At 39.1% G+C, this 15824-nt stretch overlaps 1 protein-coding gene across 2 annotated transcripts in view; it reads left to right on the top strand.

The window, feature by feature from the left end:
* The window catches only part of LOC149211667 (uncharacterized), a 115705-nt gene that overhangs the window by 97865 nt on the left and 2016 nt on the right, over positions 1-15824 (top strand). Inside the window, exon 3 of one of the 2 annotated variants that reach the window (XM_089391567.1) lies at positions 14263-14333. The exons of the other annotated variant lie outside the window; for it this stretch is intronic. Within the exon in view, the coding sequence (XP_089247693.1) occupies positions 14263-14333 (71 nt within the window). The remainder of the gene's footprint in view (positions 1-14262; positions 14334-15824) is intronic. 2 annotated transcript variants of the gene reach the window in all.

Below are 15824 nucleotides of genomic sequence, written 5' to 3'. Positions count from 1 at the left end.
TGGTTCCACCGATCCTGCTGCAGGAGTTTGGTGCATAACTCTGGAAACTTCAGATCAACATTTGTGGTGGTAATGTTGAGTGTTTCTATGAAGTGTTCATAAGATTTTGGTAGACTTTTCAGAGTAATGACTACCATATCTTCTTCCTCCATGGTCCGACCAATGGCTTCGAGCTGATCTCGAATGTCTTTAATCCTGTTAAGATGTTCCTGTAATGACATATGTTCGTCCATCAGGATGGAGAACAACTGATTCTTGAGAAAGAAGGCTCTGCTCTTGTTGGATGTCTCGTGCAATTCCTTAAGATGTTGACAAATTTCAGCAGCGGTTTTGCCGGAAGGAATCTGCGGTAACTGATCATCAGTTACAGAAAGTTTGAGAAGCATAACAACCTCTCGATTTCGATCATCAAACTTATCTTGATCGGTACCAGCTGTACCAGGACGGAGCTCTTTGGCCAAAACAAGCTGGTCAAGACGCCTATATTAAAAAATGGTCAACATTCTTTGTTTCCAGATGTTATAATTTGTGCCATTAAAGCGCTGACTGCTTTCCAACATCAGATTGGTTAACGAAGCCATCTGCACGTTTCCCAAGACACAGAAAATACAAAAAAATCCTGCACGGATTTCAATGCGGATGCCGGTTGATCCGGACAAAATTTGACAGATGCTGATGTAAATATGAAGTGATGCCCAAAGGAAACTGATTTACCGTAAGAAGCACAATTTTCTTAAACAAACACTAGATAGGAACAACTTTTAAATACATCAACGAATTGGGCCCACAAGCAGGAAACTCAAGACAGATATGAAGAAACAGTGGCACGAAATTTCTGGAAAGGTAAAACGCTGTTTGATAAAAAAATCAACTCATCTCCCTTTCCTGTGTGTAGAAGTCACTAACAGATTACGTAGAAAATCAAGCACCCAATCATAAGCTCAAACTAATACATGCTTTGAGTTCTGTGCATAAAATACCCTTGATTTTCTCTCTGCTGTACGAATTAAAGTATTCCTTGAAAAAATTGATCGCTGTAAAACACAAAGAACTGTTGCGTACTTATGTGCCCCGGCTCAGAAATTTTTGTTGCTACGCGGAGAAAGAAAACGCTGAGGAGCTCGTATAGGAAGCTGTCAATAAGTTGAGTAGCCGTTGCAGTCGAAGCCCAAGACAATTTCTACGACGGTGTTATCGCTGACAAATTCTTAGCCCGCAAATGGAAGCAGGCAAATGCCGCCTGCACCTTGTCTCTCAGGATGAGTCAAAACCACAATACTTTTGAAGATACGTCGAGGGCCAAGGAAATTAAAAACGCTTACAAAGGGAGGAGCGGAAATGTGATTATGTCAAATAACACTAAGCTCCTGACGCTCGTGGGCAACCGTGTCTCCGTTGTGGACCTCGTGAAGTCGGAGATTGTGATGCTTCCCTGCGAGAAATGAGTTTCAAATGTCCTGAACAACAAGCCCAGTGCTACGCCTGTGTTGATTTATAAGAATCGATCATGCGATGTATTCTCTGGTGCGAGCGCGGGGCGGAGAAGGCGTGAAAAAAAATTAGTCATTCTGTGGTAGATGTAGTAGCAGCCGGGAGCTTTGAAATGCGTTCGAGCGGCTATCTCCTTGGTTGATATAGCAGGGACTGCGAATTGAGTCCAAAATGACTAAGGAACGAGCAGGGTAATGGTGAAACAAGCAGAGCCCGTCGTCGACTCAAGTTCGAACAACGTCAACTAGCTTCAAAACAAAAAACTCAGATGCAGACCCTGAGAGCAGTTTCGAAATGAAATACTGAATTTTTCAAACTATGAAAAATTATTTGGAAAAAAAAATCCCTGTGCTCTGATACCATAAAACAGTGTGAAACACGCATATGGATTTCCAATGAATTAATTAATTGATGAGCAAGCTGAAGCTCAATAATAATACAAAGATATTTACAATAATAGAAACATCAAGTTTTTATGTAGGACATGGAAACAATCAGTTTCATCTAAGAAACTGCTAAAATAATAAAAATAGCAACAGCTAAAAGAATGAGCATTAAATACTAAATAGGAATATTATAATAGTTCCGACCGACGAACAAGTAGCAGATGTGTTAACAAAGTCTCTTCCTAATAAGAAGTTTGAATATTTGAGAATAATGCTTGGTTTGGTTGATATTACTGATATCTTTAACGAAAGGTGTTTGGAAGAGACTTGAGGAGGCATCTTGTGTGATAAAAAATGCCTGGGAGGACATCTCGCCGGCATATGTGTTGATGTCTAGTTCCCAACGTAGGGAGGGTGGCATTGGTCGTAGAGCTCTGACCTTGCATTACCCACCTACTTCCCTGGCTTGATCGTTAGCAAGCCTAATGGTACCTAGAGAGGCTGAAAGCTTTAGCCCATCTTAGTTCAACCCGAATAGATTGCCTTGGTCAGGAATCTAGTTCGTGGCACTGTGTGTGCCGAAGTTCTTTGTAGCTCTTGTGTTTTGAGACCTTCCTTGTACTTGTATATACATGTGTAAATTATGAATACCTCCATAGTTAAGAACAAATGTAACTATGTTCAGTGTTCATATTTATATAGTGTTCCACAAGGTCGCGTCCCCCCACCTATGAGTCGAGTTTCCTAGCTCCCTCGCGTTCCGGGGACTTGGAGACAACAAGGGGTCGTTTTCCCACGCTCCCAGAAAGTAGGGTACGCAAGGAAACTCGGAAGGGGTCATTTCCTCTAATTTCGGGGTCGAATCCTCAAAAGGGTCTTGTCTGGGGTCATAAGGGGTTGTTTCCTTGGGCAAATTTCAAAAATAAAATAAAATTTAAGACATTTGAGTATTTGAAGGGACCAACAACACGATGGGATGTTGATCTAGAGGATGATGCACAGGTAGATATGGAGGAGAGCCTTGATGAGACGCAGATGGGGTTGGTTTGTGTGCCTCTTAGCATGCTTGAGAATGCTAGTGATTCTAATTCAGATGGTGACATGGTTGATCTTGATTTATTCATGTAGCAGTTGGATGCAGAGACTAGCGTGGCATTACCTCGAGCAATTATGCTCATTTATCTTTTGATATGTTTTTATGTTATTAACTTATTTGCTTTTTTGTTTCACACTTAAGTTTATTTTGAATCTTGATATATGAATCATGATATATTAGACTTGAGTCTTCACTCTATAAAATTTTGACTCTTGATGTATCAGACTTGACTCTTATAATTTTATTTCAATATCCAGTATTCGATGTTCATAATTGGAACATCAATATGGTTTAAGCTTTAAACCTTTAAAAATTTATAATTTTATTTTCATTATACAGTGTTAGTAACTTAGTAGTTACATTGTACAGTTACAAACTTATATGTATGATGTATGATTATATGATATCATGCCTTTTTGTTTTGAATTTGTTTCAGTTATATGATTCATCGATTTATCATTTATTCTTCATGATGTAAGTGTTATATTATATTTATTATATAGTGATAAATGCACATACATTATAAATATTAAAATTTCAATGATATATATTTTATATTTATAAGTGTTTAAGACCCCGGCGTCCCCCCACGTTTCCTAAAAATTGGTAGGGAGCTTTTGCATAGGCCGCTCCTGCGTATGTCGACCCTCTCGCCTCCTCGTCTCGAAAACTTGGTGGAACATTGTATTTATATTTGAGTCCAAGAATTATTAAAGCATGGGTTTCATGCTTGGGTCATCATTTTATAGGTCAAAGTTCCCATTGAGGACTTCTAGGTTTTATACTGAGTCATTTGAGTCATTTTCCATTTCATGAGACCCTTCTTGGGCTTTTGAATAATTTTAAAATAATTATTATTGTGTCAAAAATGTAATTTGTCACCTCCACACCAAGTCGGCCCTAACCTGATGAAGTCGGCCTACAAGAGGACAATTCGACACAGAATGGGCTAATATATACAAGAGCAGTTCGATCTATTTGGACATCAACTCAACAAGTTCGATACACATCAAGGAAGTGCAAAAGGAGTGTGAAGTTCAAGGCAAAGAAGGAAGAATTGCAAGTCGAATTTTCTAGGTCATCTCTCTCCGTTTTATGCGAAGTTACTGGGCTATTCGTTGGTCAAAGTTCTGCTGCTGGGAAGGAGGAAATTCTGAATGTGCTGGGTCAAAGTTTTTTGTTGGGAAGGTCGAAATTCTGGATTTGCTCGGTCGAAGTGATGCTGCTACAAGGTCGAAGATCTAGATCAAAGTTGTTGGAAGGAAGGGCTGACTTGGTGGTTGGAGGAGGTCTGTGTCTAGGTTGAAGAGTCTTGGATTATCTCGTCTTAACTACTGAAGGACGAAGTGTCATTGCGTTTTCCACTAGATAGGTGTTTTGCCCTGGTAGAGTGCCTACATCTTGTGTCTCTTGTTCTTGTGATCTTCATACACACATAATTTGGTAATTTCTTGGTGAAAGATAATATAATAAAGAAATAAAAGAAGCCAAAATAATTCACATGTAATTATTAAGGAAGAGAAATCTAACCCTAATTCTACTAGCATTGATTTCTCAAGATGAAGGACCGATTATCCCTACACATACATTGTGACAATGAAAGTTGTATAAGATTGACAAAAGACCCAATGTTTCATGCTAAGGCAAAGCATATAAGCAACAAGTACCACTATGTCAGAAGATTGGTACGAGATGGGGTCGTGGAGTTGCACTATCTACCTACAGATGAATAGGTAGCAAATAGTTTGAAAAAAGCATTACCAAACAAGAAGCTTGAGTACCTTAGAAGTAAGATTGGTTTGGTGGATATCTCTTCCCTAATTGAAAGGGAGTGATATTGGATAGTTCTTATCTTTATGGGTCAGGCACTGGATTAGGACTAACAACCGTAAGTCTTAGTGAAGGCTGTAGAGAAAGAATGGAGTTCAAAGGATTGGATAAGCACCTAAAATCTGGAACTTCTTATGACTTAGAGAATCTTGGAAAAAGAAGTTGTTGATCGATAGCTATCTGATGAAGCTAGGATTCACTAGAAGTGAAGCCGATCTGAACCTTTAAGGTTAAAAATAATAAACCTCTCATTCTGGTACTTTATGTGGATGATCTCTTTTTGACAGGTGTAGAGCCTCTCATTCAGAAATGTAAGAGGGAGTTGGCTTCTGAATTTGAGATGAAGGACTTAGGACTGATGCACTATTTCCCAGGGTTGGAGGTCTGGCAAAAGGCAGGTGAAATTTTCCTCTCTCAAGGAAAATATGTTGTGAAGATATTGAAAAGATTTGGGATGGTGGACTGCAAGCCTGTGACTACCCCAATGGAACTTAACATTAAGAAGTTATGTGGTAGTGCTGCTGGACCTGAATTGGGAAATGCTTCTGAGTATTGTCAACTCATAGGAGCACTGATGTTCTTGGTGAACTCTTGTCTAGACATATGTTTTGTAGTTAACACATTGAGCCAATACATGGTTGAGCCTCATCATATACATTGGATTGCTGCCAAGAATTTTCTGAGATATATTTGGGGCACAATCACTCATGGACCGAGGGACACTGTCGGAAATATGAGGCTGCATGGTTATTTTGATGCTGATTGGGTTGGCCGTGTGGTGGATCGCAAGAGAACTTCTGGATGCTATTTTTCTTTAGGTTTTGCTTCAATATCCTAGATGAGCAAGGAGCATAAATCGGTTGACTTGAGCACCGCAAAGGCCGAATTCATAGCTGCTAGTATGGCCTCCTGTGAAGCTGTCTAGTTGAGGAAGCTCTTCAGTGAGCTATTTGGACATGTGCTGGATACCATCATGATCTTTTGCGACAACCAGAGTGGGATCCGATTATCAGAGAATCCCGTGTTTCATGATCGCTCCAAACATATATATATATATATTAGGTACCACTTTATCCTGGATATGGTACAACGAGGAGCAATAAGGCTCCATCACATTGGGACTGATGAGCAGGGCGCTGATATTCTGACAAAGCCCCTAGGGAGGGTCAAATTCTTAGCGTTCCGGAAACGACTTGGAGTCGTGGAGAGACCACCTTATGAGGGTCTTGTATGAGATGGACATTGAGCTTTGGGACCTTCGGGGGGCTTGGGGTACTTCTTGACGTGGTGAGCAACCATAGGGTGAGTGGTTCAGCCTTACCCTAGTGGTTTTCTGTGTACAGGGTGAGTGGTTCATCCTTCCCTTGTGATACCCCTTGGCAACATGTAGGTAGGACGAGGTGTTCATCTTTCTCCTGCTGAGACATCCTACCCATGTAGTTTGGGACTCATGGGAAGTACCTCTCATCTGGCCAATGAGTAGGGAAATGAGGATAGGGACCATAATACTACTGATGGACTCATCGTGTACTACCGTACTCCCTATGCTAGGATGACCGATATTGATCTGGGATCAATTGGAATTGACTTCGGGTCAGTAAGAGTGGTATGAGACACATGTTACTTGGGAGCAGGAGCGACATTTTCAAAAGCTCTCGGTTTGGGATTGAATCCCATAGCGATTTTTATATATATATATATATATATATATATATATATATATATAAATTATTTTTTCTTTTGATGCATATATATCAACAAAAACATGTAGAATGATGAATTAGATATAAAAAACTTAAAAAAACATAGATTGATCTTTGAACCATATAACATCAATCATCTAGAAGTTAAAATCTTCATCAACCACGTCCACAAGTTAGTAACATACAACATATTGAGTCTCGTGAATCATGATTCATCAATCTTAAAGTTTCAACCTCAAGCTTTCAAAATTAAAAATTCAGTATATAACATCTATCATCATTGATCACCAAAGTTGTACTTGTATTCTAAGTTTAGCCATTACAAGAAATAATATCTAACATGAAATGAAATGTTATAATATGAATTATGAAATGAAATGAAACAACTTTCACGAAGCATCATATTCATAATTCAGAATCATTACCAATGAGTTATAATTGCGAACTTAAAACTTCAAACTTAAATTGTCACAATCATATATTGTTTACAAAAAATATCATTATGATATGAAAGAGTCAAGACTGATCTATTATCTACTACTTCATGTGGCCCTTGCCACGAGAAGTGTCTGATGTGTGAGCAAGTCATGGTGGTCTTCTAGGAGTCTTCTCCTGCACAGACCGACGACCAAAACTAGAAGGCACATGCCCTCCTTGTGAGGGTGTAGATGGAGGCGGTGACAACAAAGGAACAAGACTCAGAACTTGAGCACTGCTACTGGATGGTGGAGGTGGCATGGTTATTGCTTCATTTTCCTCTCTCATAAGTTTCGCTTCTAGTTCTTCAAGATGTATAGTGCCATCCTCCAAATTATCATCCTCTGGGTGGTTGTACCAAATTTTATATGTTGGATCCTCATAAGCCCGATCACAGTAATGACTCAACAACCTCAACTTGTAGTGCACATAAACCAAGCTTTTCTGCCCAGTTTTCATTGAGTCTGTTTCTTTTCACATTATGTATGAAGCTATAGGTGCCCCAACACCTTTCTGCAGAAGAAGTATTTACAACACGTGAGAGAAAATTGGCAAAAGTCTCTAGCCGCCATATGATTCCCACCATGTGAGAGCATCAGATCTGTCTCTATCTTCCATTGCATGAAAGTTACCAAACAAACCGATGCAACTGAAGTATCTGCCTAATTCAAGACGCACACTAGAACATTCCTCCCTGTTAGGTGTCAACTTTTCTAATGCTTGCAAATATCCTATAGATACCTCTTCATCTATATGGGGTTTGACCCTAACCCCACCCCCTGGTGCAAGGTGGCCCAACCAAGATGTAGAGTAATATTTTGGTGTAAGGATATATGCCAGCAATGTAGTGGAACATTAAGTTTATCCCACCATATACACACACAATTGTGAATCAGTTTATACAAGTTGGGATCATTGTTATGAACAATATCTTTTATTTGCCCCAACATGGTATCCATCTACTCATACACCTCGCCAATCACTGGTTTATGTGTATCTGCAAATCAAATCATGTGATAAACGGGCTTGGTGAAATCCAATACTTGCCTCACACGTGCCCAAAACATACCATCAAGAGCGACCTCCTCCACCTGTTCAAAACCTTGCCTGTTAGCTGCATTTCTAGCCCTTTCCTTTGATACTTTCCAGTGTGGACTTGATACCATGCTAGCCAATGACTCTCTTACCTTCAAAAGGTGCCTGAAGGTGAGGTAATAGCTACCAAATCTAGTCTTCGCAATCTTCAACAACTCCAATCTTGAGTGACTGCGGAAAAGGCCATGGGTATTGCTATGATTTGTAATAAATTTTATCATTTCTTTGCCTCTCTTGTACAAATCACCAATCCATTTGTATTGTTCGTTTTTGTTCTTAACAATATCATGCATCAAAAGGTTCATTGTGTGAACCAAACACCCAAACCAAAATATGTTGGGGTATTTATCCTCAATAATTGCTCCCACTGCCTTACAATTAGGAGCATTATCAGTGATGACTTGGATGACATTGTATGGCCCAATATGCTCAATTGTTTCAAGTAATGGTTCTGCAATGTTGATGCCGGTCTTGAACTTGTCTGAGTAATCATATGCTGAAAGAAAGATGGCACCACTAACAGACACAGCAAGAACATTTATCAATGGCTTGCCTTTTACATTTGTCCATCCATCAGATACAATGGACACCCATGGTCAGTCCAAGAACTTGTCATCCTATTCAAAGAATGTGATATTTTTGCTTTTTCATGATCAAGTCCAGTGGTTCTTGCCTTGTCATACCCAGGGCTCTTGTATCCTTTAGGGGCATCATTTATGGCAGAAACCATTTCATGCCAATAAGGTGAGCAAAGAACATTGAATGGTATCCTACATGCATAAAGAAACCTGTAAACTTTTGAATCCACATCATTCCTACACCATTCATCAAGGAAATCTGATATGTTTATACGCCTTAAACTTGGTGATCTTGTGCCTCCATATCCATTGCCTTGGGAGGATGCTGAAGGATTTCTTTGTGCATGTGATTGTGAGCTTGGTTCAAAGAAACCCTTTGATTTTTAGATTTGTATTGGGCTTCCTCCTCTTCCCTAATGTATTTGGCTCTATCTGTTGCTAACACACCTGTACAAGTTTTGATTCCTATTCATTTATCTCCATCCCATGGCCTTTTCCCGTAGAGGTTCTTTTTGGCACGAGTGTATGAACCTGTGTAATTATTGTTGCAATGGGGGCAATGAAATTTAGTGGTTCCACCCCCTTTCCCTGCTTCAGGCCTATTAACATATTTCCACAATGGGGTTTGGTCTTGTTTAGTTTTTTGAGTTGACTCATGTTCACTCTCCTCCAGCTCCTCCTCACCGGGGTTTTCATCAAATCCACTATGACCCTCTTCTTCATACCCTTCTTCATTTTCAACCCTCCTTTTTCTACTCTCCAACACCATAATAACCAAAAAAGGAACCAAGAAGAAGAAAATGCCAAGAACTATAACCATGATGTTTGAAATTTGAAGTTTTGAATCTGCAAAAAAATGGAATGGGAAATAGAGAAAAAAATTATTTATTTATTTAGGAATGAACATTAAATTTTTTTGTTAGAATAGAGTGTAGAGCCTATCTCTTTGGCCTCCAATCTCCCCTTGCAAGCTCTTCAATCTCCCCTTGCTCCTTGCTTTTTCTTGCTCTCTCACTCTCTTGCTCCTTGCTCCTTGCTCTCTCTTGCTCTCTCATTGCTTCTCATTCTCTTGGTCTTACTCTCACTCTCTCTCTCTCACTCTCAGTCTCACTCTCTCTCAAACAATGATGAAATGAATGAGGGAGGGTCTATTTATATTATTTCCCTCCCTCCCTCCCTCACTTTATTTTCACACAAATCGTTTTTTTTTTTTGGTTTTTTTGTTGTTTTTCCTCTATCAATATATATATATATATATATATATATATATATATATATATATACACATGCGTTTTTTTATCGGGTGTCGCTCATTGCCATTGGGAGCGATTGCTCCCCTACCGCTCCCGAGTTGTAAAAATCGCTCCTGGAGCGACGCTCCCTCTATCGATTCGAAAAAAACCAGGGAGCACAAATTTTTTTAGGGAGTGTGCTCCCGACCCGCTCTCACCCGGAGCGTGGATTGGGTGCGGGATCAAGAAGGGGGGGGGGGGCGCTCCGCCGCAACACTGATTGGAACTGACTTCGGGTCAGTAAGAGTGGTATGAGACACTCTCTTTTGATTGGGACTGACTATGTGTCAGTAGAGAATAGTATGATACATTCCCGATCACTTCTTCTTCTTCATAGCATAGCAGACCAGAGTAGTGCACTAATGGTAGATAGTACAAATTGGTAGATGGATTAGCAGATCGAGTTCTCCTTAGTTGAGAGGGAGTGTTAAAATTTGCAACTAGGGCCAAACTCCACAGGGGTCATCTTATTTATGACAACTGATATTTTTCTTGGATTCCTCTCTCCGAGAGGTGTAGGATTGATCTAGAGATCATCTGATTCTGACATGTAAAAGTGAAGTTATGAATTTATTTTGATTATGGTCAAATTATCAAGGTCGGCCAACAAACTTATGTAGGCTCAGAAGCCCAACAATCCCGATTATTCATCCTCAATGCTGCATATAAAATGAAGGTGACTTAGCCTCATTTGGACAAAATCATCTTCACATTTCTCTCTCTTTCTTCATTGATTGGGTATGGATTTTTGGGCCTCTCTCTCCACACGTCCGAAATTTCAGTAGACCAAATTTCTGGACAGTTTGACCAAGCGTTGACCAGCATGCGTTGATCTCCTTTGACTATGTTTTTGTGACGGCTATCTCTGTTTGGGCAGGACGCATTTCTGGGCACAGAAATCAAGGCTAAACGTTGACTGTTGACCTACGTTGACTGCAGCTAGGGCTGACCGCAGGTGGGCTGTTTGACCAGACTTTGACTGGGCTGAATTTGTCTGTTTCATCTTGCTGTTTGGAGGCCAAAGTTGACAGAAATTGACCGATTTGTTGAGGGTCAAATCTGCCCTGTTGATCAGCGTTGACTTTTCTGGTTAGGGGTCTTTTGCTGTTGTAATAAATTATCAGATTTGTAAATTGTACTCTCTCTGCTGAACTATTGAAGACTAAAAGAAGATTTGATCAAGGGTTTCCCCACATTGGGGTTTGTCCCTTGCTGGTGCCACATCTTGTTTCCTCTTCTCTTCTAATGTTTCTATTTATGTTCTATCTGTATTTTACTATCATGTTGATGTGATTGCTAATCTGAATATTGATACTAGGCTAATAAAGAAATTGAAGTTAAACTGCTCTAAAGCATAGAACATACCATTGTTGCCTAAAATTAACATCTTTGAGGATCATCTTTCGGTTCTTAGAAGGATCCTAGTATAGCTTGATAGCGGCGTCGCACATCTCTTTTGCTGTTCCCTTTTCTACGATAAGTGGAACGATGTGATCCTTGACTCCAACAAGGATCATCCTCTTGGCTTTGGTGTTGTCCCTCCTAAACTCATGAAATGGGATGGGATCTGTTGGTAACTTGGTACAAGAATGACTGTTGTAGCAAACTCCTATAGGGCATGCTCGTCCAATAGAAACAACACCTTGGCCTTCTAGATATCAAACTTGGAGGCTTCATCCAACCTGTCCTGATCTCTCAATTCTACTGCGGCCATCTCTGAAAAATCTGCGAACTCAATAAGTTGGAGAAATAAATAATCTGGGCGTTGAAACCCTCATGTGCTCTCTCTAGGCCTTGCGCTGATTTGCTACTACAAAACCCTTTTGCTGCAAACCCTCTGCGCTAAATCTGCTTTGCTAAATTCGATCTGCTTTCAGAAACCCTTTTCGACAACCTCACTGCTTGCTGCTGCTCACTGAGACAACTTGCACTTCCTTTGGATCATCTCCCTGGACTAGAAATCGAACTCCTGCCTCTGCTATACGTATTGGCTGACTGGATTGCGCAGATTTTCTCTTCATTGCTTCAGAGCTGCACCAATCTCGCTCTATAGCTGCTCTGATCTGATTTATAGCGACCTTTGTTTGGATACCATGTGAAATTTCTACGAACTGCAGCAACTGGAAATTTTTCTCTTAACTTACGTAGTTTATTTGTCTTCTGTTAATTATTAACGACATCTATCGATAAACTCACACTGCAAATCTTCACAAATAAAATACGCTGTGGAAAATTAAAATACTGGAACTGAGAACATAATGCACACACAATAATTTTGACACTGTTATTATTGGACATATGTTGTTGGAAAATCCCCGAAGGGAAAACCAGTGCAGCAGAGAAGGGTTTTATTATTATCTTCAGCAAAATAGAGAATAACAACTGCTTTCCTTTTTGGCAAAGCTCTGACAATTTTAGCTCACTGGAAAATAATCTGGGAAAACCATTTTCCCTCCAAAAAATCGATCTGGCCTCCTCTTGGCCACTGGCACTCTTCTCTGGCACTTGCATTGTCTGCCAAGAATGCTCACTGCATCCTCTGGGAAATTCACACAGCCTGCGGGAGTTCTCTCTGCAAGTCGTTCTGCCTCCCTTTGCCCCTTGAAGCTACTCGCACCTCCTTCCGGCAACTCTCCCGACAATTGGAAGTGATATACTTCTCCTGCAACTCTCGCTGGGAACTGGCTACTCACACTAGCTGAATACGGCATCCTTCTGACTCTGGAACACTGGAAACCTCCAGAGGATTTCTCCGGAAATTTTCACTGATGAATACCTCGCTGCTGCTTGTTGAATCACTTCATCTGGTTAGTCGAACTGTTCAAAATGTTTTCTGTCTTCTCCAAACCTCATCGACCTTGCTCTTATAATCTTCTTTTGTTCAACCAATGGTGATGATCACATCTCAATTGATGGCTATGATCATCTTGACTCCGTCAATTTACTTTTCTGGAAGCCTCTAGATAAAAATCGACCTTCCTCAATTAATCTGATTTAATTAACCAGTTTCCCTAAGCTAGACTTGGGAAATATTTAATTATTGGTTAGTTAATCTATTTGACGTGTTTCTAAGGCTTTTCTGGCGAAACCTTTTCTGGGATTTGGAAATCTCGAGTTCCTTAGCCTCTTAGACACCATAGAGACTAGAACTCTTATCCGCTGCTACTCCAAAAACTAACACTTGGCAGGCTTTCTTGGTTGCTGAGACCCAGTGGATTCGGAGATTCATAGTGTTTTGTCTGTGAGAGTTTCATATAAGATCTATGTGTTTGCCTGGTTGGTGATCTATTGGGGCCTTCATTCAAGGCTTGGCTGGTGATGTGTAGCCTTTCAGATGGATTGTGTCTCTCTTTTTTAAGGCAGAAACTGTGAAGCACATTTTTCTGGGATAGCTCTTTTGTGTCCTTTTGTTGGGATCAGATTTGTTTGCAGGGGCATATACATTAAAGGGCAGCACTGTTGGGAGATTGCAGATCTGTTATCTGGGATTCTTTGTCAGGTATCTGACATTGCTGGAGGATTGAAGCATTATTTGTTTCTTGAAAACTCTGCTGCAAATGTGTGTTTGATAATGAGGTCAGTCCTTCGAATTTTTTTGTCAATTATAGAGAGAGAAGGTGTGTATGCAGCTTATGGGAAAAGGGACATTATTGATTAACAATGCCAAAGAGTTGGATTCAGCTGCTTATTCTCATTTCATAACTTTTTTTAACTTTTTAGTCTATTTGATGAAGAGGATGTAAGTATCATTGTATATACTGTTCAGTTTTCTTTCTTGTTGCTGATGTGAATAGTTTTCGCTTTATATAAGAAGTATTTTTTACAGCAATCATTTCACACTTTCTGCCAGGGGAACCTTGGTGAGCAGAAGAGGTTGTTTAACAAATATTTTTATGAGGATAGGCTTGTAATATTATGATCTGGTGGTAAATGTTGTTTCTGACCCCTGATTTGATCCATTTAGTCGTCCTCTTAAAACTCCATTAATGGAGACTGACTAATGGGACAAGACATCCTGTGCCCAATCTATAATTAAGGTAATTTGATTTTTAGATTCTTCTTTGATGAATATCATTTCAACATATTCAATTAACAATTTTTAGTTTCGAATGGATCTTAACATATTCAGAAAATTTAATGGAAATGGAGCTAACATATTTACAAAATTTACTGGAGCTAACAGAGTTCTTGCTTAATATCATTCAAATAGATATAACATTGTTCCTTCTTGGTTTTATCCTATGATGGAATGGTTCGTTTAAGAACTTCAACAAGCTTATCTTTTGTACATGTTGGGCAATCTTTTGTGCTTAGGTTCATTTGGAGATCCCTGATTACAATCATGTTCCTAAGCCTATCAGAGAAGTCACGTACAATATTTTAAGGTAATGGAGACATACTATGAAAAATCACATGTTAAGTAACACAATTTTATTATACATGTAAATGTTTATACACAACACTTGTCTGTGGGTTGAACTTCAAAAGATGGAATCTTTGTTCTTTAGCTATTCAGGTAAGAGAATACATTTGATTTTAACTTAGAAAAAAAGTTGATAATTATTTTTGAATTTTAGAAAATATATTTTTAAAAATGTTGATACTTTATTCTAGAATTTAGAAAAGAGGGAGCATGGTTGGGGGTAGAAAATAATTTGGGAACTTACTAAACAGTACAATTTGCTGAAGAACATCCATCATACAATATAAGAATTGCAGAGTTGCCAGATGCTAAAATGCAATTGTAGCAAAGGGGAACTGTAATATATGAAGCCTGCAAATACATTGGGAACCTTAGAGGTGGTATATACTATATTGCAGTCATCTACAAATTGTCTATGTGACTGTTAGTACTAAATAATAATACATTTTTTATATTATTTACATGGTTGATGGAATCTGGATATGCATAGATTTTGAGTAGTGGTTAATTACTTATTCATTGGGGTATATTATGTGATCACATGCCTAAGTTGCCATTTATGGAATGTTACATTTCTTGTGGACAAGTTCGGACATCTCTAGAAAAGGGAATTATGCCTCAACATTCCTTTGGACAAATTTGGACTACTGTAGAAAAGCCTCAAGGACATTGTTGAGTCTTCTGTTTTTTTTTTTCTTCCTTTTTTTGAAATGCTTATTATTCGGTCAGTGTTGAAATTTGGCCTTCCTGCCTCCAACCCTGTTAAGAACTGCAGATACTCCAAATATGAGGTTTTTATGGAATCTATGTAGTTATAATACCCACTTATTCCTGTAGCAGCGTTTATACTAGTAGTGATGATTGATTCCTCCATTTATGTCCAATCCTACTGTTGGGAGAAGAAAAAGTGCCACATCTCCTTTATTTTTCGGTTAAAATGATTGTATTTTCTCCCCTTAAACATGCACTGGTAGGAGATCCCCTTTGACTGCATATATATGAAGCTGTTTTGTAGTTAGTTCTTAACTAGTATCTGAGATAGAAATTCATCTTTTCATGGGATAGAAATGAGTGGATGAAGAATCAATTCATACTCGAATAACATCAAGCAACACAGTTAGCATAAATTTGTAAAATGGTGATCCTGAGTGGACTCAATTCTTCTGTTTGAACTTGATTATGTAAAAAGAACATGCATTTGCTAAGTTGCTCTAAATAAAGCTTTGTTAACTGTTGAATCTAATTTCTGATATGAAAATGAAGGTGATTTCCAATAGAAGAATATCTGTGAAGTTTCTCAAACAATTCCTTTGATTCTTACATAATTAATGCCAATTTAGGATGTAGTGCATTCAAGTGGATTCTTGTTTCTACACCGTGGAGAAACAATGTGAGTTTCCTTGACATGCCAAACAGTAAGTTCTCTGTTAAACCTATGGTCCTATCCTCATAT

Source organism: Pinus tabuliformis, chromosome 1_1 (genome assembly GCF_031772625.1).
Source record: "Pinus tabuliformis cultivar Carrire ecotype Pingquan chromosome 1_1, CPIR1, whole genome shotgun sequence".
NCBI lineage: Eukaryota > Viridiplantae > Streptophyta > Pinopsida > Pinales > Pinaceae > Pinus > Pinus tabuliformis.
Note: the sequence above shows the minus strand (reverse complement) of the source record. Positions and strands in the feature narration are given on the sequence as shown.